A 26,871-nucleotide genomic window follows, 5' to 3' on the forward strand; every position below is an offset into this window, starting at 1 on the left:
TATTTTGTTTTAGAAAACATCTTTGGAAATCATTTGCATGGATCTGAGACTGTTCATGCTGTTTAAGTACAGCTGTAGCACCAGTAGGTTGCTTTGATGGCACATTCATTTGCCTTGAATGTTTTGCAAAATTGGGCTATATTTTGTCTCAACATAAAATGTCTGGTTACAAAGGGTCTTGTCTCAAGCCCAAGCAATTGGATATTGACACTCCTGCCTTACTGTCTGGGAGCAGCACATATTGTAGCAGTGCTAGGCATATGCTAGGGACGTAGCATCTTAGACATTGGTCAGACTCCGAGAGGGTGGTTTGTTGAAATGTGACAAATTTGACTGACGTCCTCATTATTTAGCAAATTCCCTATTTCTCATAGCTTCTCCCTTACAGTGTTTTGTATTGTTTTGCAGAGTACAAACAGCGCGCTGTAGGCTACAATTTGCATTACATGTACAGTTATTTGTAACACTTTCCTCTACATAGATTGTTTTTCAGTGTTTTATACTACACTGATAGTAAGTAACTTGGGTGTCAAACTGAAGTCCACGAGGGCCACAGTTTCTGTGATTTTCAAGCAGCAGCCAAGTTGGACCTTAGCAATAAGTTGTATGGACTCTATGGCATCATTGGTGCTAAAACACACTAAAATCCAGCAGCATTATAACATCTCCTTCTTATACTTTTCTGACTGATTTTCTAGATTTTAAACTACACGAGCATAATATCATTTGCAGCATTTCACACCACAGTGATTTATAGCATTTTGCATGACTGTCATTAGTACTGTATTAAACCACTGTACTCTGATAGTCACTCTAAGTCACAGGAGCATAATGTATTATGTCTGATAATTTCCCAGTCAGTCGTTTCCATTTTTATGCTGTCGTTTGGGACCTTTCGAGATATGACAGCGACCTGAAATTGTCAAATGTGTTTATATGGATAAAGTCTCCTCTCCCATGGCATCTGCCATTGCAGTGGTCATCTGCCTCCAGGAAGAAATGTCTCCCACAGCCTGACAGTGTGTGGGCGTTCGGGGTCTGTCCCTGGAGAGGACGCTTCCAGAGATTTGCTAAGGTCCCTACAGTATTGTGCTTCAATCTACCAAACAAACAAGGGAACTTTGCACCTTGCAACCTTTTTTGAATACTCTTTCATGAATGCAGTTGAAAAGTGTCAATACTCCAGTCAGCTTTAATTTCGTTTTCTTTTAAAAAAAATAAAACTTAGCTGTCAACTGAGTCTGATGCTGATACAATGTGTGTGCGTCACATGACCAGGCTATCTGATAATGGCAATGATATCATGTTCCTGAAATCCATTCAGAAAACAGCCTGCCATGCTGACTCTCACAGCCAGACTTAGACCTCATGTGCCCCTCCCCCCTTTTCAGTTCCCTCCCCCATGTCAGTGTCATGCACTTTTACCATTGTACAGCTGGATACAGGCTAGCACAAGCTCTTCTGTTGTGTTGTTTCTGTGTTATAGTCTGTGATGTCACTCTGAAACTGCATGAGTTTAAACTGACTGCTTCAGTTCTGGATCTCCTAAACAAGAATACATTACTCACCTAACTCTGGCTATTTGCTATGCTATGTGATAGCAGAATGCTCTTCTCGAGCCAGTCAAACAGTCAACTTAAATCTAGAAAATGGTCACCCAGTTAAACGCTCAGCACCCAGATTGAGGGCCCTTCCTGCTGTACCATGTCTACATAATCACTCTAGTCTGTTCTCCCTGGGGAGGGTACCGTGTTGTTAAATTGAAGAACCAACTTATCTCAAAGGCTTTCTAACTTATCTGAGTTCACAGGTAAAGGCTTGCACAATTATTGAACAAGCACATCACAAGTCGGCAAAACTTGCAAGTTGTTTCAGTGACAAGATAAGTCAAGTGGTACGACTGAGGTAACCTTGAACCGCTTCTGTTCTTTGGCTGACAGGGCATCATCCAGAAGATTTTGGATATCCACAAGGTGAGGTTCGTGTCCTGCTTTGGGCTCCGCCTCAGCCGCCGGCAGTCTGAGGAGGTCCACTGGCTCCACCCGGACATGGGCGTGTCCCACGTGAGGGAGCGGTACGAGCTGAAGCGCCCGCAGGAGGAGTGGAGGTAACCCACCAATGAGAAAGGCAGGCAGTACATGTAATGGCTGGTTTATATAAGTTCTGCTTGGCACCCTCCTGGATTTGTAACACAATTACGAGTTTTAGGAGCCTTTGCCCAAATAGCCTATCAGTGGTGTTCCAGAGGAAGGCAATCTGCCCGTGTTGCCATGGAGATGCATGCATCATTAATCGTTGGGGTTTGGGTCTTGAGAGCGGTTGCTGTTTAAACTAGGCAGACTAATGATACTGCTCAAATGACTGGCGCTGACTTCCTAGAGCCCTTGGCTTAGAGCTGGGCATGCCTTCATCTGTTTAGCAGAACATTCTTCAAAGAAAAAGGCTCAGGTGGGTGCTCTGTGATTGTCAGTGCAACCGTTTTCAAATGTGAGCTCTTGGGTGCCTCTGAGTTTATATACCTGTTACACTACTAATTAATGAACACGAAGAAGAGCGTAGCTGTCAGGTTTTGTTTCTGATGAACGCTCTCTCTTCGTTGCTCAGATCTCCTCTCCCGCCCATCTGGTATTCACTGTGATTGGCAGGTGGGAGGGGAAGAGAAATCTGACAAAGGTACACGTGAAACCTTTTGAAAAACTTTGGCTCATTAGTGGTTATCTTCCTTGTTTTCTTTGTTTCCATCACTAAGGGAACACTGATGTACTGTAACACTTTCAAGTCATGCAAGATAATTCTTGCTTTTTCCCTCTGTGGAATACAGTCTATTTTGAAAAAGATTTAAAATATATATTTTGGTATGCTCTACTGTACCACCTGTTTGTAAAAATCTGACAGCAAGCATACTGGTAAGGTAGAAATGACCAATCAATGCTGGAAAAATTAGGAATTAAATTAAGAATTAGGAGAAGTGATTTCTTAGCATGGGGAAAGTTATATGGCAACAGCAGGAGCTGCAGGACCCAGTTCTTCAAAAGGTTTCTGATCAGATTTCACCGTTTGGATTCGATTATATCTTCAGGTTTTGCAAAACTGAGATCTGTATTCTTTCTAAGGAATTTGATCTGACCTTTAATTATCATCAAATATGGCTATGACATTTTTTCACATTTTAGATCTAGCTGTCTCCAAAGCAAATATATCACATGCTGTCCATTGAAACAGTTAAGGCAGTAATTGATATAATTTAGTGGTTAACTCACAGGTCCTCGACTTGAGCCCTTTCGGATCAGAAATGCACATTCTCTCCACTGCCAACACACCATTTTTTCCAACCCTCAGTCTTCAAATATGTCAAAATCCATCCTTACAACATAAATTAAACAAATCAGACATCCTCCTCACCTTGCTTACCTTGAACTACATCTTTGTACAGACCCTTCATGTTACAACTTACCCAAGGTCACTGTAGAGTGAGTATATTTTAAAGATAATCAATTTTAAAATGGCAGATATGTATGTAAGACAGTCAGGTCTTTATTGTAATGAACAAGTGCAGTGTAAGTACCTGGCAGCTGTTTGAAGGCGTTGAGTGATTCCACCTTACAAGCTGACAGATGGTTCAGGCTGTAGAGGAGGGGGAGTTATTAAAGGGATCTATGCCGGAGTTAATTATACAAGTCTCCATGGCCTCTTTGATCAGCTCCATGTGAGAGTAGGAACCTCTGGAACATGGTGCGGAGAGAGAGGAGCACGTGTTGACTGTTGTGAACATTTAAAACACGCATTAGCAGGCAGATGGCTTATGCTGAAGAACAGGTGGTTGTGTTTCCCTGTAAAGTTCTCCTTGTTTTCTGTGTTAGGAACCCTTGATTGGACCCTTATTTTCTGCTAGTTTTGTACAGTACCTTCCTGTCCTACTGTATATATGAAGAGATTCACCTTGTGTACGATTTGAAGACAGCCGTTCGCTGAATCATTAGTGTGACGGTGACTGTAGAGCACTCAGATCTTAATCACCTGCTTCTGGCTTTATTTCAGGGGCTTTATTAAGTGCTGATGCCTTCTGTGTTTCAGTATTTGTTGACTGATAATCCAGTCCTTTGGCTTTCCGGCTCTGTGCCTCAATTGCACAAATGTAGCAAGTGCAGGGTGTAAAATGCATTCTTGCCATGTTATCGCCTTGTGTCAGAAGTGAATTTGACGCAGCAGGCCTGAACGAGAGAAATTGCGCTGTAGCGTGTCTGTCGACAGAGGTGTGATGCTGCATTTCGCAGCAGAGTTGAAAAATAGCCTCCATAATTCCCTATCATACCGCCCTGATTTGGCACTGCTGACTGCAGGAAGGTAATATCAATGCTCTTCTGATTTTTTTGGCCATTTTGCCAGCTGGTTTTGTCCTGCATTGAGAATATTCAGGTTACCCGTCCTTATTTTACTTTCTCTCTCACCTTCTCCATCCCCTTTCTCTCTTCTTCTGTGGTCCTTCCCTCTTCTTCATGGTCTTTTTCTTTTCTTTATGGTCTCTCTTTCTTATCTGTATGGTCTGTCCCTCTGTCCTTTCCTTCTTTTCTCTCCTGCAACAGTCCCCTCTAGAGCAGTTATAACTTTGTGGTAGGGGTTCCAAAAGCAGGCAAGACAAAAAATAAACACTCTTTAATAATGGGGTGGAATTAGTGTCTGCAGCCACGTGAGTAGTAGGGCAGGGTACTGGACCAGACAGCTAATCTGTCCCGAGAGAGATTGAGCTAATCTGCTCTACCTGCAATGCTGAGAAAAAATAAAAACCAAAGAGTGGGAATGACTGTGATAGAACTTCATCTGTATAGTTGCCTGTTTGGATCCTGATCCTAAGAAATCCATACAAGTATGTTTGTCCTGTGCGCAAAGGTAAACTGACTGTGTCTGTGTGGAATACATTATGGAAGAGCAGTTCATGTTAGAATGGACAGTGATGAAATGCTTTACCATCTTAGTTTTCATTCTCACAGCCTGCCTTTTATCCTTTTCTAGGTATGAGCTTCGGATTCGCTATTTGCCAAAGGGATTTCTCAGCCAGTTTGCTGAAGACAAACCGACACTAAACTACTTCTACCAGCAAGTGAGTCAGGAAAACACTGGGGAGCATTCTAATTTGTGATAAAAAATTGTGCAGAGTCTGTTTTTATTTGGATGTGGTATAAGCTTTCAGTGAGGTTGTCTGCTTTTATATCTAAAGTAAGTAAACTTCAACAATTTCTGAACTAATTCAAAACCCAGTAGAACCATCCACCTCAAAACTTTTAAAGAAATTTGTTGTGGTTGCTATGATGTGTCATCTGCGCCCACACAAGAGGTGAGCTTTCAGTTATTAAAATATTTTTAACGATTATTTAATTGAATTGTTGGGAAGGAGCAGTGAATAGGTTAGTGCATACATTAGTATGGTGGACCGGTTACTGGTTTCTGGATGTTAATGTACTGGCTTTAACTTTGATTCCCCTATCTGTCAGAATGCAGTGGCCTGTCATTTGCCTGGCCTGTTTTTGCATTTTAGTTTGTGAAAATGTACTTGCCCTTTACCAGTTGGCACACATTTTGAGATTGTTTTTGCACACTGCACACTACTGCAGGCTGTTTGGGGAGAATTTTTTGGGTCAGCTGTTCTGATATTTGAGCATTCCTAAAGCCTGCAGTTTAAGATGGTGGTGAAATACTGTGAATGTGGCTACTATGTCAGTGTCAGATTCTCGGTAAACCTTGGGCTGGTTCATGTTGCTGTTACAACACTAAATAACTATGATATTTTTCAAGTTTTAAATGTACCCATTTTATTTTCATTTTTGATTCCTCAGTCTGATTTGTTGTGAGATTTAGGCTCTGAATGAATGTGGCATTGTTTTCTAGGTAAAGAATGACTTCATGTTGGAAATGGCACATCAAGTGGACCAAGAAATAGCTCTTAAAGTGGGATGCCTTGAGATCAGGTGACAGGAAAATCACACTGTGACATCATCTCTTACCCCACACACACACACACGCACGCACAAACACACACAAACATGCACAAACACGCACAAACCCACACAAATACACACACACACACCATTGTTGCATGCTCAAGACCTGATGAATCAAGTCTTACATTCACCACATGTTTGCTTATTTATTTCATGTTAAGTGGAGTCATTCGTATCAGATGAACCACTTTGTTATTCCGAGAGATATAATCTTAATATAAAATTTAATTTGTTTCTTTTTATTTCAGGAGGTTTTTCAGGGAGATGAGAGGGAATGCACTGGATAAGAAGTCCAACTATGAATTATTAGAGTGAGTCATTCTGCTTTCTTCAAGTTAGCCTTCCAAGTTTGCTGTTGTAAATTAAAAGTTAGTTCTCATGCATGATTAGAGCCGTTAGATGTGTGAGAAGGATAATCTAATTTTATTGAATTGTTCAAGTCACATGTGCAAGTTTGGGTTCTCTCTGGAAGAAGTTTTCATAAAGCATGTTTATGTTCGATGTAATGTCTATAGATTCCTTGTTGTGTTTTTGCTGTTTCTTCACCTAGTTTGATATGCATTTTAAAGCAGTTTTCTGAAGGGTCATCTCAAGCAACGCTCAAAATCCAATCAAGAATACTCAGTTAGAAATAATAAATCTTTTCTAACAGAGGACAGTACTGTAGTGTTGCACACTGCCACAGCACTTGCTAGAATTGGGACATACTGTGTTTTGTTGTATGTCTTAAACAGATTAAGTAAATGGATGTGTTTGTTTTGGCCAAGTTTAGCACTCCATGTGTTTGGTTTATAAGGTTAACCTTGCACATTTAGAGGAAGCAAAAGTGTCTGTTGACAATGTACTGGCAGACCTGGACTTCTTCAGGTAGCACGCTCTGAATCACATCTGTGCTGTATTTATAGTGGTAAGTGACTTATCTACCCTCATTTCAAAATGTGTCCTGAACAGGACAGCTGACATATTATGCTAAATGCGCACTTGTTATAAACCTTGGGGTGAACTCCACTGAGGGTCAGTGTGTTACTACGCACACCTTTAGGCACTGTTCTGTTTGAGTGTTCAAACGGTTTAAATGGAAAAAAGTCATTAGTGAAGACAGTAAATCATCACATTGTTTGAGGTGTCAATGTATTTCACAGGGTATAATGTGCTCCGGATGAACATACTGTACTGGAGAAATTAGCAAGACTTAATTGTCTGACCTTTACCTCTGGTTCAGTTGGACATTTATTCTATCAATTCAGAGGGCTGTAGCCAGGATAAGTCAGCTCCACAGCCACCACACACTGCTGCTTGTAGGATTCCCAGTAGTTTGCATTTAGCCTGTTTGTTCCAGGGCCCCTGGACTCTCCCAGCAGCCAGGGTGGCCAGGCATCATAAATGTTTAAGCTGCATTATTTCCAGGTCAGACAGCACCCTGGGCCCGTAGACATAAGCTGTGCACTGGCTGTGAACCAGGGCAGAGAGAGACTCTAAGGCTGTGTGCTCAAAATAAACCAGAACTGAAGAGACATTGCAGCTCCCTCTAGTGGTAATAGCGGTAATGCCATTACTGTGGTAGACGCTCCATTAAGTGAGTAAGGGATCCTAAAATTCCAGTGCTTACTCTACCACAGCTGGAATACAATCCCCTATTTGAGTGAACATTGAGTGAACAATGGTTCAAACTGTGGCAGACAGACATCTGTGTTTCTAAGTGTGGAAATTTTTTTGTTGCTGTGAATGATGCATATTAATATGTACGGTTGAGCCAATGTATTTTTTATTTTAATTTTTTTTTTTAAGCATTCGCTGTTTGGAGAAGTACCATTATGAATAAAAGTTGTCTTGAAAAAAGCCATTTTTAAATTATGAAATAAAAATTAAGTTAAGTAACACTATTGCTGAGAAAATGAGTGTGATGCAGCAATATTTTATAATAATTGATTATTAATAATTTAGTTGATTATTTATTGAATTAGTTTACAGTTTGTAACTGAATTCCTGAATAATATTTCACTTTGGTTTCTGTTTTCCTCCGATTAATTCCTATTTTGTATGAAAATTATTTCTGCTGAGCAATTATTGTTCTGTAGTTTGTACATATTTTTGCTCTCAGGCAGACCCTGAAGTCTGTTCCATGTAAGCTCTTTTGAGCTTAAATGGATGGTAGAATAGGTCATACATGCATCATAAAAAAGAACTGAGTGATCATGGAGGAGGAGGTTTTATTGCAAGTTTTATTTAAACCATGAGCTCCACTCTAGTGTTTTCTGTGTAAATGTAATAGTCCTGTTCCTGTAAGTGTACCACCTCCCCAGTGGCTGCTGGTGTGCCCGGCCAGCCTCTCGTTTCTGTGTGTGACATATTTATAAGTGCCAAGGCTGTTTTTGAACAGATGCTCGGTATAGACTGAACAATGTTCAGTCAAACCCACTTCTGTTTAAGGCAGAGGTGGGCAAGGAGAGCTACATTTGTTTGTTTTTTCACCATCTGACATTTTAGCTACATTTCTTGATAAGTGCATACGTGACAGTCAAAGATGCTGCCTCCAACTCATTGTTTATCTCAGCACAGCATTAAAAGGTATCACACGGTGGGAAAATGGGGAGCCTCTAAATAACCTTCTGCTATCCTAGTAATGTGAAATATTGAGCTAATGATTTAATTAAGATATAATCGTACACATAATGACACTGATCTTCTCATTGTGCTAGTTACGTCATATTTCTGTAAGTTAGGTTTTAAAAAGAAGAGAGCATCATGGTTATTTTATGTAATAGAACCCTTTGGTTTACAGTAATTTGACTACGTAACACATGCCCTGGTTCTCACCTGCTTGTTCAAGCAGAGGTACTGATGCTAACCATTTTAGGGTTAATAATAAGGTAAATAATACAGTACATTGGTATATATGTGTGGAGGGTAAAATGTTATTAAATGTTTAGAATGTACTCATTGTGTTTTTTATGTACTTATTTTCTCTAGAAAAGATGTCGGCTTGAGACGATTCTTTCCCAAGTGTTTGGTGGACTCCGTAAAGGTGAGAGGAATTCCTGTGTTGGTGGCTCCCAATAGACAAGTGGATTACTTGCCTATGAATGGCATCATTATGAATATCATCATTCATAGCTCCACTGCCCTCCTCTTACAAAGCTCAGTGGATCAGGGAACTGACCTCACTGCTTTTTTTTCTCTTCCGTTAAGCTTTTTTAAATAGTATTTTCTTCTTTTTATATTTAAAGTAAAATGCCACATTTTTATGAAATTTAACTGTAAACAATTTTACACTGTGGTGGGACAACTGCCAGCATATTGTATGATTTAATTCACAAGCAAATGCCACTGAACCCATAAGTTGATATTTCAAGATAATGTTTGAATAACCTCTGAACTACCCTGAACACACGTTAGATATAAGCCCTAATTAGAAATGACAGATGCAATTAGGTGGCTGCTCTTCCTCTCCTTATCTGTCAGTTAATGATAAATATTGTGTGACACGAGCAAAATAAGCTTCTAGTAACTCATATTTAATCAGTGCCTTCAATTTGCGCCTCATTAATGGATGCATTGCAAATGATCCCAATTGTTTGGAGGAGAAACTGTTATGAAGGTTATCTTTTACTTTACTTCCTCACTGTCATAATAAATAAATTGAGTGGCATCCTGACGGCTTACAATATGCCATCCTTAAGGCTTTTATTTTGTTTTCTATTGTGTGGTGGTAATTCATAAATCAAACTCCTGTTATATCAGCATGCGCATTTTGAATGCATATACAAAAGGTTGGCACAATTTATTGTACATGGACTAATTAATTTGCCAAATAGTTAATATCTTGTCATGATGTTCATGCTCGCTGTGACAAGATACAAACATGCACTACATTGTGTTACACTTCATTACACAATAATTAAGTTTCAAATGTGCGATGTCCTAGAGCAAACCGTTATAACATGTTATGATGCATCAGACCCTCTATTGCACAAAACACGCATAAAATAAATGCATTAATTTGAATGAAAATGTAAAAAGGACTACATAACAGCTGATGCTTGAATTGAGGATGCTTGAATTGAAAAATTCATAATGTTGTTTTGTTATCACAATATTGTACGTGTCCAAATTGTAAGTTACTGCTTCCTGTTTTTTACAGCCTAAAACACTGCGTAAATTGATCCAGCAGACGTTCAAACAGTTTGCCAACCTTGACGACGACCAAAGCATCCTCAAATTCTTCGAAATCCTCCAACCAATCTACAGATTTGACAAGGAGTGCTTTAAGTGTGCTCTTGGGGTGGGTATATTAAAAGGTCTCCTGTTTTTCCAGCACTGGATAATTCTGTGAATTTGATCTTGAGGAAAAGGCGTTATTATATTGCACCCTTTATGATACCTGCTGGTCATAAGAATAAGGCCATCAGACTTCATAATGGGAGCCCCGACATATTGCAGATTGTTTGGAAAGATGCATAATGAATGAAAATGTTTATTTATTTATTATTCTGCTCAGAAGCTAGGCAGTGATAGTGTTTTTTTCTTTTTGGTCTTGCCAAACTGGAAATTTAAGATCCCTATTTTTAGAGTCAATATTCAGGGCTATGCGTCTCTTGCTGCTAACTTAGTAGTGCTGAGAGATTTTGTTGCTGTGGGCTTCAGGGGTGACTTTGTTAGTAAGGTAGACGTGTTTCTGGGGTAGATTGTAGGAGGAGGGATTTGCGGTACTTATTTTGACCTTTTACATACATTGAAGATAGTAGCACAAGAAATGGAAATCAAAGGTTGGTAATTTAATATTGATCAGAAGTCTTATTTTTACCCTTTGTTACCCTTTTCTGTTTCTTTTCTCCCTTCTTCTTTCAGTTTCCCTTTACATTTTATGTGTTAGCATGGCAATTAAGTGTGTAATATAGACAGATAATGTCTAATTTTAATATTATATTCTTAGAATATGAAAATAAAGTAACATTTCAGAACTGATCTGTTTACTTTTTTATTTCAAATCAAAGATGCTTTATTTGCATAGCTAAAATGCATGTTGGTTAATATTTACAGAGGATGACAGGTAGCAGACTGAAACATATAAACACATAATGATCTACCTCTCTATTCTCTCCCTGTTTCTCTCGCTACTCCTCTCTTTCTCTCATTCTCAGTCTAGTTGGGTAATATCCGTGGAGCTTGCCATTGGTCCGGAGGAAGGAATCAGCTACCTCACAGATAAGGGTTCTGCAGTGAGTAACCTTACGTAGATCTGAAGAAAATCCATACGAATATATTATATATTCTTCTGAATAAATGGTGTTTGAAAAAAAAAAATTCAGAAATAATACAAATTCTGTACTGTGTATACAATGGAAAAGCATGAATGTTCATATGAAGTATTCTATTAAGAGGAGGAACATAAAGTAGAAAATGATGGTGGAAAAGAGAATTTATAATATTTCATACGTGTTTTGTACATAAATTTTCTGAAATCGATTATTGTTAGAATGTAGTCAGAAAACCATACTGTAAGTGTGAATTGTATTTTTATTTCCTATGGATCCCTAGCATCTAAGTATGTCTTTCTGTTTCTGGAAGGTAATGAATTTGAATTGTTCCTTTCAAGGCTTGCACAGGGGACAGGGGTGGGGGTGGGGTGACTTCAGCCTGTGTGGCACCCACCTGGGTGAGTCTCAGCAGACGTTTTGTAGCTGTACACTCACCACCCATCAGCTGTGTTTGAGAGGGAGAGAAATTGGCTTAACCAATCGACCAATTAAACTGGGTAATGACTGTATGCTCGGACTGAGAGATCCAGACTTGAAAATTGCTGGCAATTTTGTTGAGCATTCAAGCAGACATTGAGCTAGAAAAGAACATTACAGGAAACACAGCTCCCCTTACTGTGATAACAGGAGACACCGAACAGCAATTATACTGCTGCTTTGGGAAGCTACCAAACTGTTCTCAGTAAGGAAATATATTAAGAGCTTTATTCGAGTGGCCACCCAACTCATATTGAACTGCCATACAGTGTTCCCCTCAAACAGCAGCAAAAAGTGAATTGGGTTTTTTTTCCTCTGTCCTGTGTCCAGCCCATACACCTGGCCACCTTCATCCAGGTGCAGAGCATCCAGTTCTCCTGCAGTGAGGACAGAGACGGGAAGGGCATGCTACAGCTGGATGTGGCTGGCGCCCCCGAGGTATGGGACAGTGCAGTCACTCGCCATAAACTGTGACCCATGCAGGATTAACTGTTAATTCCCTACTCTGGAGGATTTCATATCTTTTTCACTGTAGAGCCGGAACTGGGTTAGTTCATTAAGCTCCTTTTCCCTGTGGAGCTGGCTAGAGAAGCAGATTGACATTAAATTGTAGCCAAAGCTGGCTGGCCCGGTGCAGAAGCATTTCCCATTTCATCAACATCAATTGCGACTGTAATGCAAGAGATAATGCTGAATTGCTGTCCTCTTCACTGACTGAGAAAATTGGACATTTTCAGCAATGTAAAGCCGAGGTTCTCCCCTGAAAATATAGATCAGCTATGGCACTGTGTGCCTTTCTTTCTCTTCTGTGTTAGAGAAAATCCTTGAGTGCTTTTTCAGGCGCTCCAGAGTTCAGGCCAGTTCACGGCATGATTTGATACATGACAGGAAATGCTTGCACCCTATTGCACACCCACCTAGTGAGCATGCAAAGATTTTCAGGGCTTCATTAGGCTTAAGTGAAGGGTCATACACAGGACACTGTTACAAGACCCTGGTAAAAGACATAATTACAGCAGCCATTTTCTGATAAGGCCTATATTTGACCTCCCGTGCTCTCTCAGCCCCTCATGGTGACTACATCATCACTGAACACAGCGGAGAACATGGCCGACCTGATTGATGGCTACTGTCGGCTGGTGAACGGCGCCCCCAGATCCTTCATTGTACGGACGCAGAAAGGTGCACCGTCTTCCTTCTCTCATTTCTTTCGCTCACTTGCATTTTTGAAGATTTGGCACAGGGGTGGCTAATGTTAGGCACTACGAGCCGCAGGATACGCTAGTTTTCGTTCTTACCTTAAAACCAGGAACTTGTTTAGACCCAAGAAACCAGGTAAGATGTGTTAACTATGCAATTAGCTAAATTAATTGTTCAGTGAAGTGCCAAGTAACAACAAAAGCCAGCATGCAATGTGGCTCTGGAGGACCAGTGTTGGACCCCTCGACAACTTCACGCGATCTCAGCCCCACGAGAACAACCCAAGGGTGCTAGTGGTAAGGGAAGCTGCAGACTCAGAACATGGCCTGGGACTCAGGGCACGCACCCCTCCGCTGGGAGAGGGAAACAAGAAACAAGAACAGGCAGTAAAGGAAGAGCTATGGGTAGCAGACAGGGACATGGAGTGGAGATTTAGGAACACATGACCCTGCCAGGCGTTTCCTGTTGCAGCATGACTACCAGGACAGAGACAGAGTATCTGCACAAGCATGCGAAAGGCAATAAACCTGCTCACCCTTAAAGATCATGCTCACAAAAAATGAGGCCACAGCTGTTGAGAGGTGACAGTACAGAGTTTGTCGCTCCACAATGCACTAGGGCTGCGTGTTTGTCCTGCGCTGGCTATAGCTGATCACAGGCTTAAGTGTAAAGGTTCATTTGTCATTTAGACTTTAATATTGAGACTATCCAATTTCCTTCCATGTTGTGGAAGGGTATTCTATAATAGAGGAGCTCTATAAGAAAAGGCTGTACCACCCATTAGGATCTTTAAAATTCTTGTAGGTAGCTTGTGTTGTGAGAAAAACGTGTTTGTATGTTTGTAAAGTAGAAGCATTTCTGCCGCATACAGAGAGCTCCATATTGTTTGGGACAAAGCCGTAAAATATATATATATTTTTTTGTACAATGTAATTTTCAGTACACTGTAATTCCATAATTTTTGATTATTTTAATGTGTCTTCAGAGTATATTACATTTCTTTGAAGGGCTTCCTCTGCATGCCTTGTTTTTGTGATTTGCAATGCATGCTGTGTCCCTGAACTATCACTCAAATACTTTCTTTCTTCCAACAGAGGGAGAGAGAGCTCTGCCATCCATTCCGAAGTAAGTATGATTCATCTTCTTTAAATAGGAAGTAGAATTTGTCTGATTTAATCAGAGTTCAGTACATCCTAACCTAGCCTGAAATTATTGAAGCTCAATGTCACTGAAGAACAGAAGCACAATTTAGACGTATGTCGAAGAAACACCCAATGTGCTGCCATTGGAATGAGAGAAATCTGGTATTTATTAATTGCCTAGCTGATGGGTTGAAGTTTAGAATTAAATGTCTGCCCCTTTAACCCATTAATGCCCAGATTTCCCCCAGAGATTTATTTTTAAAGCATTAAGTCATCCAAGAAATATTCACAGATATAAAAAGAGTGGTAGCGACTTCACCAACTTTAGTTGCCCTCGGGCTTAAATGGGTTAAGCTCGGGTTTGGGCTGTATATTTATGGAAGATATTTGTTTTTATCAGATTACTCTTAATGTTGCTACGTCTTTGCTGTATTTGTTCCCTTAATCGAGTACCATCATTTGAGTTCTGCCCTCCCCAGTTCTCGGAAATCAGATCTATTCATTCAGCGTCGAATAATTATTATTTTTTCAACCTACAAGTCTTGCTCAGATATCATATTTCACATTCTTTAACAAATGGAATCAATTAGACTTCTCAGCTCTGTTGACTGAGTCATGATTTTTCCTGTGTGTTGCAGTGTGAGCGTGATCTGATTTTTAATCATGTTCTGTGAGAAATTCCCAGCTCTCTGTAGAATTCTCTGTGTCGACCACTGTTTCATAGGGTTGGAAACCATGAGAAGCGGTCGGAAGGGCTAAGGACACGTGTGTTTTCAGTCACAGGTAAAACCCTTTTGTCATGCCTCTCATCTGAGATAACACTTATGTCTAAGTTGAAAGATGACAGTGTTTTGTCCCTCCCCTCCTTCTGAACCTTTTCAGTATGTATTCATGCTACCAGGTTAAGAGTTAAGAGAGGTTATTGCTGGCCCGTCCATGGAGGATAACACAGCTTAAGTGTGTGTTTGTGCATGTTTATATTATTCTGTGCGATGCTTACACTATGTCTGCATGTGGTCTATCAGTGGTATTTCTCAAGAGCAGCTGTATGCTGTTTGACCCATAAGGAACGCCAAAAAAAACCTTCACCAAACATTATTGTTTCTCTGTTGTTCTTTTTAATTAAATTTTCAGCATTGCACAATCTCTTTCTTCTCCAATCCTGTCACAGTGCTGCACCAACCAGTGTATGCCAATCACCCGTTGATATTTTCAGCAGTATTTTGTCATTTGTAGTGACATTTAATTTTCTAAAACATTTTTTCTCGGCTTATCTTGAGCCTTTTCTATACCCTGCGTCATTCTCACCAAACGATTTCTCTTTTTTTCACGCTCGCCCACTCTTTCTCTCGTTTTCTTTCACTAATTCTCTCTCTTCCTCTCTTCCGGTCTCTTGTTCTCTCTCTCTCTTTGTCTGGCCTACATCTTGTTTTTTGTTTTTAATAATCAGAATCAGATTTCTGCACTATACTGTCTTTGTATTCTTTTCAGTTTAATCGTTAATAGTAACACAGGGGTGGTAGACTGGAGAAGAAACACACACAGGGGTGATTAGCTCTATGTGGAGAACATGCCTGTAATAGACTGGGAATATTTAAGTAAACCATTTGAGTGTTTAAAAGGTTTTGTCCTGATGCAGTGCGAAGTTTCTCTGATACGTAGTCCCTGACACATCTGCTTCTGTCAATCAAATGTAATCCCGCCCCGGACTCACATCTACAGAACGGATTACATTAAGCTGCCTACCCTCTGGGAAAATGCTGACAGTAATGCTCCACTTGTCTCTTCTCTCCATTTAAGAAGTCGGTTCTTGGTTTAACCCTTCTGATGAAAGAGTGATTACTGCTACCTGTAAAATGTAAATAATGTAAACAAGAACGTAGTTATGGAGAAAATTATCATCTGTAAAGTGTTCAGACAGTGGTTTACTGGTGATTGGAGAAACTATTAACTTTTCCATTTCTTCTCTTTTCTCTCTTGCCCTCTTTTCTTTGCACACTGTGGATCTGCAGATGAAATTAGTGGGGACGGTAAAGTTTGGCTTTTAAGAATACTATTTTCCATTGTTTCTCCAGGGACCAGCATGGAAAATACTGCCTTTACCTTCAGTGCAGTTGTCTGAGAAAACTCATAGTAGATTTAATGTAGCTCAGATGTTTTCTTGGTTAGATCAGTAAGTTTTTATTGTCCATTGTGCTTTCCTCTGTGTGTTTGTGCATGGGTGTTATATTGTTTATGCATTTTTATTTGTGGTCGGATCATATTAGACAGATTTCAGTTATTGGCTGAAATAAACTTGATCTTGAAGATGTGCATACAAGATGACGAGAAATGGGAGGATATCTTTGGACATGTTTGTGAAATATAAAACTTGTAGTGAGAGCAGTGGCATACCCCAGCATTTGGGGCAGAATTACCACTGTCAACTTTCTCCCTCGAAACAGCCAATACGGTATGGGCACAGTGATTCTGGAGTTAGTGATGACCTCATCTGTTTTTGCTAAAGATGTTTCTATGGAAAAAAGAGAGGGAGAAAAAAATGTTACATCCTTCGCTCCCATCTCCCGCCTCCTACGTGAGCTCAAATTCCACAGCTGTGTTGATATTTCCTTTGGACGGTCCTATCTTATTGGATCGTTGTATCGACAGAATGCTCAGGCAGTGCACAGTATCTACGTAGGAGTGGGGAAGGGGATAACTGTATCTCCGTTTTTTCAGGGTCTGAGGTTGGATTCTTAGCTGTCTATCTAGGGAAAGGCTGAGAGTGTTAGATTGAAAGTTGTCATTTTAGATATCCTGCCTGCTGACGGAGCCGTTGTTGTCTTTTTTTTTTGCAGAAACAGACGACTATGCAGAAATCGTAGACGAGGAGGATACGTATACAATGCCTTCCAGTAAGTATAGTAACAGACGGCAGGAGCTGCTGGGAGCTGAACAGTTTGGGCCAAAGTGGGGGGTGGAAGAGTGTCGCGGGGGGTATTTTGGGAAGGAAGGGGTAGCTGAGTTCAGGGGTATGTGTGTTGCTGCTGTAGCTTGCAGACCAGACTTCCCTGGGACAGTCCACGTTTTCTCTATCCAAGCTCCATTTCGCTTGGCTTTTTCTTAGTCATCAGTGTGCTACTGTTTTTTTTGCAGCTGTTGGTGTAGGAAAAGCATTTTAAAAAATGTCTTCTCTTACTTTAAATTTATGAGGTTGTTTTGCTCCAGTTTTGCTTACTGTAGCAGCCTCGTGTTGGGACGGTAATGTGTAGCAGGGTGATCAGTCCTCTGTGAGATGGTCTGTGGTTTCTTTCTCATTTTCACTTTGTTCTCTGCAGCTTGTTTACCACTCAGTCGTGGAAATTTTTTTTTTTTTTTAATGTTTGTGCTTTAATTCTCAGAAAGCAATATTGCAGCTTAAGATTGTCTGTACAGTTTCACATCGTCAGAGTGTTGTGTAGACCATTAAAGACACTAATGTGGAGCAGTAATTGTGACTACACAACTGCTAGCTTAAAGCTAAATAATCACACGATATATAGTAAGTGAGTATAATTTAAGAATATGGTTTTCGAGCGTAGTAAGGGTGCAGGGGTTCCGGCCAGTTTTGCCTCCCCCCACCACCCATCTGTTAATAATTTTGTCAAAAATATTTATACCTTTTTATCGCTCAAACTATTTATACATTTGAATAATGACTATCCATGTGCCATGAAAAACAGTTTCATGACCCTTTACCTTCTGATCATTACAAATAACTAAGAGCTAACATTAGCTACAGGATAGGCATTGTGTCCACCTGGCTTTCCACCCAGTGCACCAGGGCTGCAGCCACATTATCTGAAAACTATTTGAAAGTGCTTTTTTCATATTATTACAATGTGCAAAATGTACATTTTGTTTGTATTTTGCATCACCATGTCTCTTGCTGTGTGTATACCTGTATAACAGTCGCTACCGAATGAATGAATGACTGCATGCATGTGTTGTGCAAACCTTACCAATGAAGAACCATTTGAAAAATAACACTGCGAACCAGGGTCGCACATAACTTTCTGACTGTGTAGAGAATGATGAGTGAGATGTGACCATGCTGGTCCATGGTGCTGGAACCGTCATGGAAATCCTTATGCTTGACCAGCAAACCCTGCTTGTGTCTTTGAATGTCAGTCTCAGCCACTGGCAGAAAGAGCTATTTCATGCACATGACTGGAGATGGGACTAGAGGAGGGACACACTTACTTTTAAACCGCAGATTCTCCTGCGCCTGTGTTTAGATTATTTTGCGAGGTTAACTAGTGTGGCAAATTGACTATGGCTGGACCATCAGCAAGGAACTCCCTTTTCGCTTGCAGTGACTGTGACTCTGTTAAAAGGTATATTAGTCGCACCAGTTTTACAGCTTTACAAATGAGCAGTAGTTGCAGTTCTGTTTCTAAAACATATAGTTGTGGCTTACAGAATCGGTTGAAATGGTTGACTCAAAAAAGGCACACAGCTGGTCCAGGAGGTGCACAGTTGATCTACGGTTTATTTATCTGGGCTTAATTAATTTTTCTGCTAATCTAGATGTCAATATTCCTGTATGTTATTAATCTTACTTACAGTCACGCCTTCCTCATTTAACCAACCGTAGCTCATATTTCACTCCATCAAAAGTTCACTCAGAACTTCTAATCCTTCACCACATCTCTGTTTTGTTCTGGGTGTTTCTCCTCTGATTGGTCCTAAAATATCTTTCTTTCCATTTAACTGCTCTGCAGAAAGCTATGGATTTGACCAAGGTAATGGTGTGTCTTTCTCTCTGTTCAGTTGGTATTGTGCGTCTGTGTAATGGTTCACCATTTGTGTCTTATTTTTGTTTTCATTTGTCATAATCTGTGTATTATTGACAACATTTATGTATTCATTGGTATTCTTTGGAGAAACCACAGATTCTTGAGAGAAACACGAAGAACATAAATGATTTCAAAAAAGATTTGAAGGCTGTGAAAATTTTTGTAAATATTTCAATGTTTGAGTCCAGGTTAAACTTTTGTGTTATAAAATAAAAGTTTTTTTTCTTTGTCTATATTGCCCTACACCAACAGTAAACAAATCCAAATGGGATGTTTGGCTTGTGCCTAGTGGTAGTTGTGCATGTACTTATGTCATGGAATAGCAGTGCATGATTGTATTGAACGGTCCAGAATTTTTTTTTTTTGTACGTGGCTAGTCCTGACTAAAATGGTTTATTGGCCTAATGATCGAAAATGCCATTGCATCAAATTGTTCGCGATTACTGGAGCTGCCAGTTGCTTGTTCCGCCACTCATCAAACTGCATGGCCCAGCACAGTATTTAAACGCTAAACCGTAGGCCCGTGTGTACCTTCTGCTGAAAAGGTTTCCCTGGAAACGGGGCAGTGATGTTCTTTCTGTCTGCAGCACGAGACTATGAGATCCAGAGGGAGAGGATTGAGTTGGGCCGCTGTATTGGAGAGGGGCAGTTTGGAGATGTCCACCAGGGGATGTACTTAATTCCGGTATGCACCACTAAGGGACCGACATCCTGAGCCTTAGTCTGTTATTCCTCTTCCAGGCTGGGATGCCTCAGATAATGTGGATTCAGTTACTGTTCAGTTGATAACAACTTTACAATAACTGAATTTTCATAATGAATACAGTACATGCTCATAACGTTTATGCAAAAATACTGTAACTGCTACATAATGTTTCCTCAGATGTCCTTGCATTCATCTCAGATCATGCTGTAATTACAGTTATGTAAACTGTAATTATATTTTTATGCAGTGCACAATGAGCACTCTGCTTAAATATGTGCTATAATTATCTTCTCCATAGTTTGCAAGGTTCCCTTCTGAAACCAAACAATTATTCTTTTTGTTTAATTTCTGTCTTTTGCAGGAAAGTCCACCTCTGGCTGTGGCTGTGAAAACCTGTAAAAACTGTACCTCTGACAGCGTCAGAGAAAAGTTCCTGCAGGAAGCTTGTGAGTACTATCCCTAATTGCCCCAGTTTTCCCATTTTTAAACACGCACTGCTGGCTTTAGAGGGAAGACTGCATCAATGCCTTGTTTACTGTGCCATCCTCTGCATCATTCTCCTTTTTTGCTTTGGTCAGACAGTGCAGTGTGCTTGTCAGTGGTCCTAGAACATGGTGAACAGTCCTCAAAATGTACTTGACAGAATGCAGTTGCTTCAGGAATTGCTGAAGAAAGAACTTTTTCAGAAGCTTTGATATTAAAGTGAATAATTCACAGTGGAATTCCTTCCCCTCCAACATCCATCACTGCAGTGATATCCGTACATGTTCTGTAAATAGATTCAGGTGCAACAAGCATGTCATCTTTAACCTTACTGATATTACTGTTCTCTATTGCTTGGTTTTTACCTCAGTGCTAGAAGTTCATTCTGTTTACTCCTGTTGTGAGAAGGGTTGTGAATGCCATTTATTGTTGTTTTGTCTCTGCAATGTTCTGTTTCTCTTGTGGCCCCTGGTGCTGTATTTTTTGTTATGTCTGCTCAGAGACCGTGGATAGAACCTGACCTTTTCACATGCCTGCTGAATAATGACTACATTTCAGATAACGGCAACCGCATGCATGTTCTATGCCACAGTGACCATGGCTGCATTAAACCGGTATGTACACATGTAACCAGCATTTATGTTCTGTCCGGCAGTGACAATGCGGCAGTTTGACCATCCTCACATAGTGAAGCTGATCGGTGTGATCACAGAAAACCCGGTTTGGATCATTATGGAGCTCTGCACGCTAGGAGAGGTGAGACCTGTTCATGCACACTAGCACATCCCATCTTTGTCCTGTTTCCATTTAATTGCTTGACATTGCATTGTCTGTTGGCTGCGTAAACACTCTTATCTAAGGTGACTAAAATAATATGCACATTTTTATATATTAATCTGTCCAGGTTAATATTTCTTGAAACGATTAGAGTTAATTATGTTGATTAAGAGTACCAAAGGGCCAACATGACTTTAAGCCTTCAATCTTCTGGTTACACACAACATTTCTAAACCCTCACAAGTATTTGGATTATCACAATATTTAGTGTTCATATTCTTCATGTGAAATTCATCCATTAATTATGCAGGGCTGTGACAGTTTTAAAATGTGTATAAAGCTTGTGTTTCCGTACCACTGCAAGTGCCAAAATATGTAATGTCAAGCTTGAAACTGTTGGGTTTTTGAGTAGCCTAAAGCCTAGAAGCAACCATTTTTTACAGTTAAATCTGTTTTTACAGTTTTACCTGTTTTTGTGATGCTACATTTTAAATAACTGTATTTTTTAACCATTGTATTCTTACAGCTGCGGTCTTTCTTGCAATTGAGGAAATACAACCTAGACTTGGCATCATTAATTCTCTTCGCCTTCCAGCTGAGCACAGCACTGGCCTATTTAGAGAGCAAGCGCTTTGTACACAGGTACAGTTAATCTAATTTATTCAGTTGCTTGCAGAAACTGAACTGAGTTTCCCCCTGCCTTGTTCTGAACCTCTGTGTTCTCTTAGGGACATCGCTGCCAGGAATGTTCTGGTGTCTTCCACAGACAGCGTGAAGCTGGGAGACTTTGGCCTGTCTCGGTACATGGAGGACAGTTCCTACTACAAAGGTGCTTTATAAAAAAATTTAAAACTGTTTTACAATAAAACCTAGGCTTGGCCAGTATTGGCTGTGGCCAGTAGCCCTACAAGGTGGCCCATAATTGGCTGTGGAGTTGCCCAGGGTGACAGAGTTTTAGTTGATGCCTGATGACAGTCCAGTGACCTCTGGTCAATCAGGGGCCTGCTTTCTGCCTGCACTACTGCTCAGAAAGTGCAGGCCTCCAGTGCACTGCCTGGGGCATAGTCAGTTGGGCTGAATACAGTAAGAATCAGTGACTGATAGACCACTGACTGTGGAGGAGAGCGTGTGCTTACTTGAACTCTCTCAAAGTGATGGCAGCTGCAGCAATGTGTTGGGCCTACAAATACAGGTGACTATTCTTGAGTAGTGTTTCAGTACATTTCAACTGTATCAGTCACGTGAAATTTTGCTCTTTATTTAAAATTCACTCCTCAGACACAGAACAGTGGATGACACCTCAGGTAGTGGTTGGCGACATCTGCTGGCTGATTTAGTTCCAGCAGGCTGTAATTTTCACTCACCCATAGCTTAGTTGTCATTAATTAAATGACTCATGGTTTAAGATGAGGCTTTGTGGTTTGAGAAGATTTATATGGCTCCTGTATGTACATCCAAAGGTTCACATTACTTTTATGTGGTTTTTCTTCAGCCTCTAAAGGGAAATTACCCATTAAATGGATGGCGCCAGAATCCATTAATTTCAGACGCTTTACCTCAGCTAGTGACGTGTGGATGTTTGGTGAGTAGAAGTATCTGAATGCCATACCTAGAGCATTTCCTCCACCCAGGTCAGATGCTTTTAATGTCTAGCATGTGTTTAGCTAGTTAGTTAACTGATTGCACTGACATGCAGATAAATTGTTTCAGAATGTTTCTGTGACACTGTTAGTGTGCTTCCCAGAGTGTGCTTCCCTCTGCCAGGCCTGTCCCCTTTTCTGGTTTGCCTCTCTCTCTCTCTCTCTCTCACTATCCCCCTTCACTCCCTCTCACTCACTCCCTCACTAATACCCCCCTCCTGCTCACTCTCTCTCTCAGTCTCTCTCACTAATACCCTCCTCTCTCTCTCTCTCTTTCAATACCCACCTCAGTAACTCACTCCTTACCTCCTTTCCCTACCCATGTTTCAGGTGTCTGCATGTGGGAGATCCTGATGTACGGGGTCAAGCCCTTCCAGGGCGTGAAGAACAACGACGTCATTGGGCGGATCGAGAACGGGGAACGGCTGCCCATGCCCCACAACTGCCCTCCCACCCTCTACAGCCTGATGACCAAGTGCTGGGCCTACGACCCCAGCAGGAGGCCCCGCTTCACCGAGCTCAAGGCCCAGCTGAGGTCAGTGTGGAGAGTCATACAGCTGCATCATCCGTCCACACACAGGTGGCCTTCTGGAGAATACAACCTCCCGTGTGTAACTGCCATTCTAGTGGCAGGTGGTTCACTTACAGATTGAGAAGGCCATGTTCAGGGAAACTTTAGCTGAAGTTACATGCGATTAAATGCAGTGTAGTTCATCTTTCTGTTCAGAGTCCTCAGGAGTGGCACTTTCTGCCAGTTTCCACTTTCTCCAGTGGTGACTCATGCCATGCCATCTGGATATGACCTCATTCATGGCAGGGTTACAGGGGACAGCCTACTTCTTAATACTTGTGCTGTGACGTGTAATTCAGTGACTGGTGATGGCTTTTTGAGCACGTTCTTCTTCACCTACCTTACTATAGTTGTCAGGAGTGCAGTAAAACAAACATGGCATTTTGTTGGCTAGCATTGGTCAGTCATACAATGTGTTTGCAATGTCCCTGGAAGGGACAACAATGTTCTGATTTACACTGATTTACAACCTGGGACGAACACTAACTTCGCTTATATGTTTGTATACGTTAATAAAAAATTATTGATTTTTGTTTGCACTCTTTACAACAAAATAGTTATGGGGTGCTTTACAGTGCATTCTTTCAAGATGAAGTAAAATGTATAATTACTTAAAACTGAGCCATGAAAACTGGAAATGTGTGCTCTTTTTGTCACTTTCATAAAGGCAATCAGGAAATATGTGTGAAATCACAGTGACTATCATGCGTGGGATCCTGGCTGGTGGTGTGTGTGAGTCACACCTCTGCTTTGTATTGTACAGTTTGCTCTGCCATGTTCTGCAGTGCGCTGAGTGGCTGTTACCGGGTGCTCTTGGAAACCGTGTAAATATTTAGACTGATTTAGGCTGCTAATACTATTTATATGAAATCCAGCCCGTAAAAGGCAATGGCCGTGCAGATCCTGGGCTGAGGCTCGCATATAATGACATCAATTAGATATTACAGCACCCAAGCCTAAAAATACTGCAAATAATGTGTGTGTGTGTGTGTGTGTGTGTGTGTGTGTGTGTGTGTGTGTGTGTGTGTGTGAGAAAGAGAGAGAGAGAGGGAGAGAGCGCGAGCAAGAAGTTATGTGGGCTGTGTGAATAAGTAAGAGTACATGCGAAAATGAAGAGACGGATGTTGTACTGAAGATCACTACTGGAAATTGGTAACATTCCTGGAGGGCCACAGAACCTGCAGATGTTTCGATCCACCCATGTAGGGCACTGTCCAAAGGGTAATGAGCACAGTACTTGGCCTCAATTGCTCCAGCAAATTTCTATTTAATAAAGCTCCCCTGCATAGTGGTGCCTGCTTAGGAAACACACACACACAAATAAAACATGTATAAATGGAAACTGGGGGACAGTGGCATAGGAGGACTGGTTTAAAAGCGACCTGCTCGGGGAGTGTAACTCCAGCTGGGCGCGGAAGGCTCAGACCCTGACGTGTGTGACATGTAAAGCTTGGCCATGTGACTGTGGGGAATGCTCAGTATCCACGCCATGCATGCAGCTCTGTCACTCACGCTTGTTTTCCCCCCGCGGGTCCCAAACGGGAAGAGGGACAGTGTTGAGTCTCTCTAAAAAAAGAAAAAGAACAGGACAGACCTCGCCAAAATGATTCCATGCTTCTGTCTTTACCGAAGCTCACCCCCCCCACCCCCAAAACAATGCTGCTCGCGTCTCTCCAGTTAGGAGGAGGAGCCGATCTGAAAGCAGTCTGTGCAGCTCAGCCCACAGCATGTGTCACTAGCTGGCCGACCCTGCGAGCACTGCCTGCCTTGGGTTTTTATAGCGTGGATAGCTGCCAAGCGTAACAGTCTGCTAGCAGTGCGGGGAGGAAAGCAGCGTCTTTGGTGCTCGCTCTCTTCTCCTCTCCTCTTCTTTTTGGTAAAGGCTTGGATCTTGCGCTCAAGTAAGTTACAGGCTGCTGTAATTGGTTCTTGCTGAGGGTCTGATTGTCTGTCTGGCTGGGTCACTGATTATATACCTCCTCTGCTTTGTGTGTGTGTGTGTGTGTGTGTTGGGGGGGTAATATTTGTGTAACACCCCCCCCCCCCACACACACACCACTAAAAGTATAACAAGGTCCTAATTGCTGTTTGGAAACTGAGGTTTTCCTTTCTAGGGTTGGTGATGTTGTTGGTTGTTGGTTTAGTTGAGTGCTGTTTGATTTAAAGGACTGAGGGTTGTTTCATTGTTTGATTGTGCATTGTTATTTAAGAAAGTATTTGACTCATTTTGTACGGGACCTACCCTTGAAGTAAAAAAAAAAAAAAAAAAAAACTTTTCTCAAAGTTATGAAGTCAGTGGCAAGAATGTAACTATTACCCGACAAGAATAATTCATTAATACTGAAATGACCCACTCTGACAGTGAATGGCTGTGTACTGTAGGACACTGCCTCTTTTGGAAGGTGGCTTGTTAATGGGAACGTCAGGCTTGTCTGTGCTGGAGAATGAGAGGGACAGCTGGTCCTTCTCCTTGCATCTCTCACTGGTGTGCTGCTCAGGCTCTTCCATGCTCCTGCTGTGTCAGGAGTAATGCTGTTTCCTGAAATAGCTCCCTCTCCCTCTCCCTCTCCCTCTCACTCTCTCTCCCTCCCTCCCGCTTAGGGAACTATACATGCCGCAGGGTTGAGTGGTGGTTGGGGGGCGGGGGGGATTCACATGTTTTCTCCGTTAAGACTCCCCATGTCTTCCTTGCGTCCTGAGATTTCGCAGTTCCATTCTACGTGACATGTGCCGTGATGTCAGAAAACATGTACTCCTTGATCAGCCGACGGTTTGGGCCTTGCGCGCGGTGTTAGAGCTGCGTGTGGAGCAGAGCAGGAGAGGGAAGCGCACGTAGGGCTGAATTTCAGATGACATTGCGTGCTATGCTAGGTGAAGTATTCGCAGAAATGCAGGTCGCCCCTCCTGGCATTGTGAGCTTCTATAAATGGACCGTTCTTTTGATGGCTGCAGCAGGCTTTGCAGTCGGGGAAATAGCTTCATGCGCTCAGACGGCTTTATAACTTGTGGAGTGTGTAAGTGGATATTCACATATATACCAGAGGCAGAAAATCACAGTAACAGATCCTGTTTACCATGACACTTTTTCTACCTTTTAAACATCTTCAAGGTCCAGGATGTAAAGCCCAGTAGCGTGGCGTTGCCGATAAGAGTCAGTTATTTTAGGACCCTGCCTGTTTGTCTGAAATCAATCCCGTCCTCTCTTTACTGTGTTCTGGCATTTAGTGTTTGGCACCGCTTGAAAGCAGGCAAATGCTTTCCTTCAGGGATTTTACTCATTAAATGCTTTCATTTCTAGAATTTTTACCATTTTTGTAAATGATTGGTGGATTGCCCAGTGAGTCATCCCGATCCTGATTTTGCCTTTAACATTTGATGCCCCGCTCACAGCTTGGACTGTTTATCCAAAGCTCCGCTTGAAAAATATTTCTATCGTGGAAACATTCTGCTAGTTTCAGGCTCTGAATATGGTTCTGGGCATTGTGAAAGCGAATTTATTAGGACCTCAGTGGCTTCATCCCAATGTCTCTCACAGCACCATTCTCGAGGAGGAGAGAGTCCAGAGGGAGGAGCGGGCCCGAACAGAAATGAGACGACAGGTCACCGTGTCCTGGGACGCCAGGGGAACTGACGAAGCCCCCCCAAAAGTGAGCAGACTCTTGCCATCTTGCCATTGGAGGTCCCTGTGTGGCGGTGTGGTATTCTGGTTAGGCGCAAAGCTTTGCTTCTGTAAATCGACCCACATGTATAATATTTTGAAAGTAAGCTAAGTACCCTGGCCTCTGGGTATCTGCTCGGCTTATA

The 26,871-nt window shown here is 41.5% G+C and overlaps 1 protein-coding gene across 24 annotated transcripts in view; it reads left to right on the forward strand.

Annotated features, from left to right (window-relative positions):
- The window catches only part of LOC135260550 (focal adhesion kinase 1-like), a 78,446-nt gene that overhangs the window by 31,613 nt on the left and 19,962 nt on the right, over positions 1-26,871 (forward strand). For 6 of the 24 annotated variants that reach the window (XM_064346024.1, XM_064345976.1, XM_064345992.1 and 3 more), the window contains 23 exons: positions 1,941-2,107; positions 5,011-5,098; positions 5,884-5,963; positions 6,245-6,307; positions 8,967-9,021; positions 10,138-10,278; positions 11,138-11,215; positions 11,593-11,652; positions 12,062-12,169; positions 12,796-12,913; positions 14,026-14,056; positions 14,798-14,856; positions 16,086-16,103; positions 16,911-16,967; positions 18,816-18,836; positions 19,457-19,575; positions 19,958-20,042; positions 20,735-20,835; positions 21,383-21,498; positions 21,585-21,685; positions 22,349-22,438; positions 22,827-23,031; positions 26,603-26,714. In XM_064346024.1, the coding sequence (XP_064202094.1) occupies positions 1,941-2,107; positions 5,011-5,098; positions 5,884-5,963; positions 6,245-6,307; positions 8,967-9,021; positions 10,138-10,278; positions 11,138-11,215; positions 11,593-11,652; positions 12,062-12,169; positions 12,796-12,913; positions 14,026-14,056; positions 14,798-14,856; positions 16,086-16,103; positions 16,911-16,967; positions 18,816-18,836; positions 19,457-19,575; positions 19,958-20,042; positions 20,735-20,835; positions 21,383-21,498; positions 21,585-21,685; positions 22,349-22,438; positions 22,827-23,031; positions 26,603-26,714 (2,073 nt within the window). Of the gene's footprint in view, positions 1-1,940; positions 2,112-5,010; positions 5,099-5,883; positions 5,964-6,244; positions 6,308-8,966; positions 9,022-10,137; positions 10,279-11,137; positions 11,216-11,592; positions 11,653-12,061; positions 12,170-12,795; positions 12,914-14,025; positions 14,057-14,797; positions 14,857-15,870; positions 15,932-16,085; positions 16,104-16,910; positions 16,968-18,815; positions 18,837-19,456; positions 19,576-19,957; positions 20,043-20,734; positions 20,836-21,382; positions 21,499-21,584; positions 21,686-22,348; positions 22,439-22,826; positions 23,032-24,804; positions 24,969-26,602; positions 26,715-26,871 lie in introns of those variants that run through there. The other 18 variants (XM_064346009.1, XM_064345918.1, XM_064346015.1 and 15 more) reach the window with 16 other exon arrangements.

Source organism: Anguilla rostrata, chromosome 1, assembly GCF_018555375.3.
Source record: "Anguilla rostrata isolate EN2019 chromosome 1, ASM1855537v3, whole genome shotgun sequence".
In the NCBI taxonomy this organism is placed as follows: Eukaryota; Metazoa; Chordata; class Actinopteri; order Anguilliformes; family Anguillidae; genus Anguilla; species Anguilla rostrata.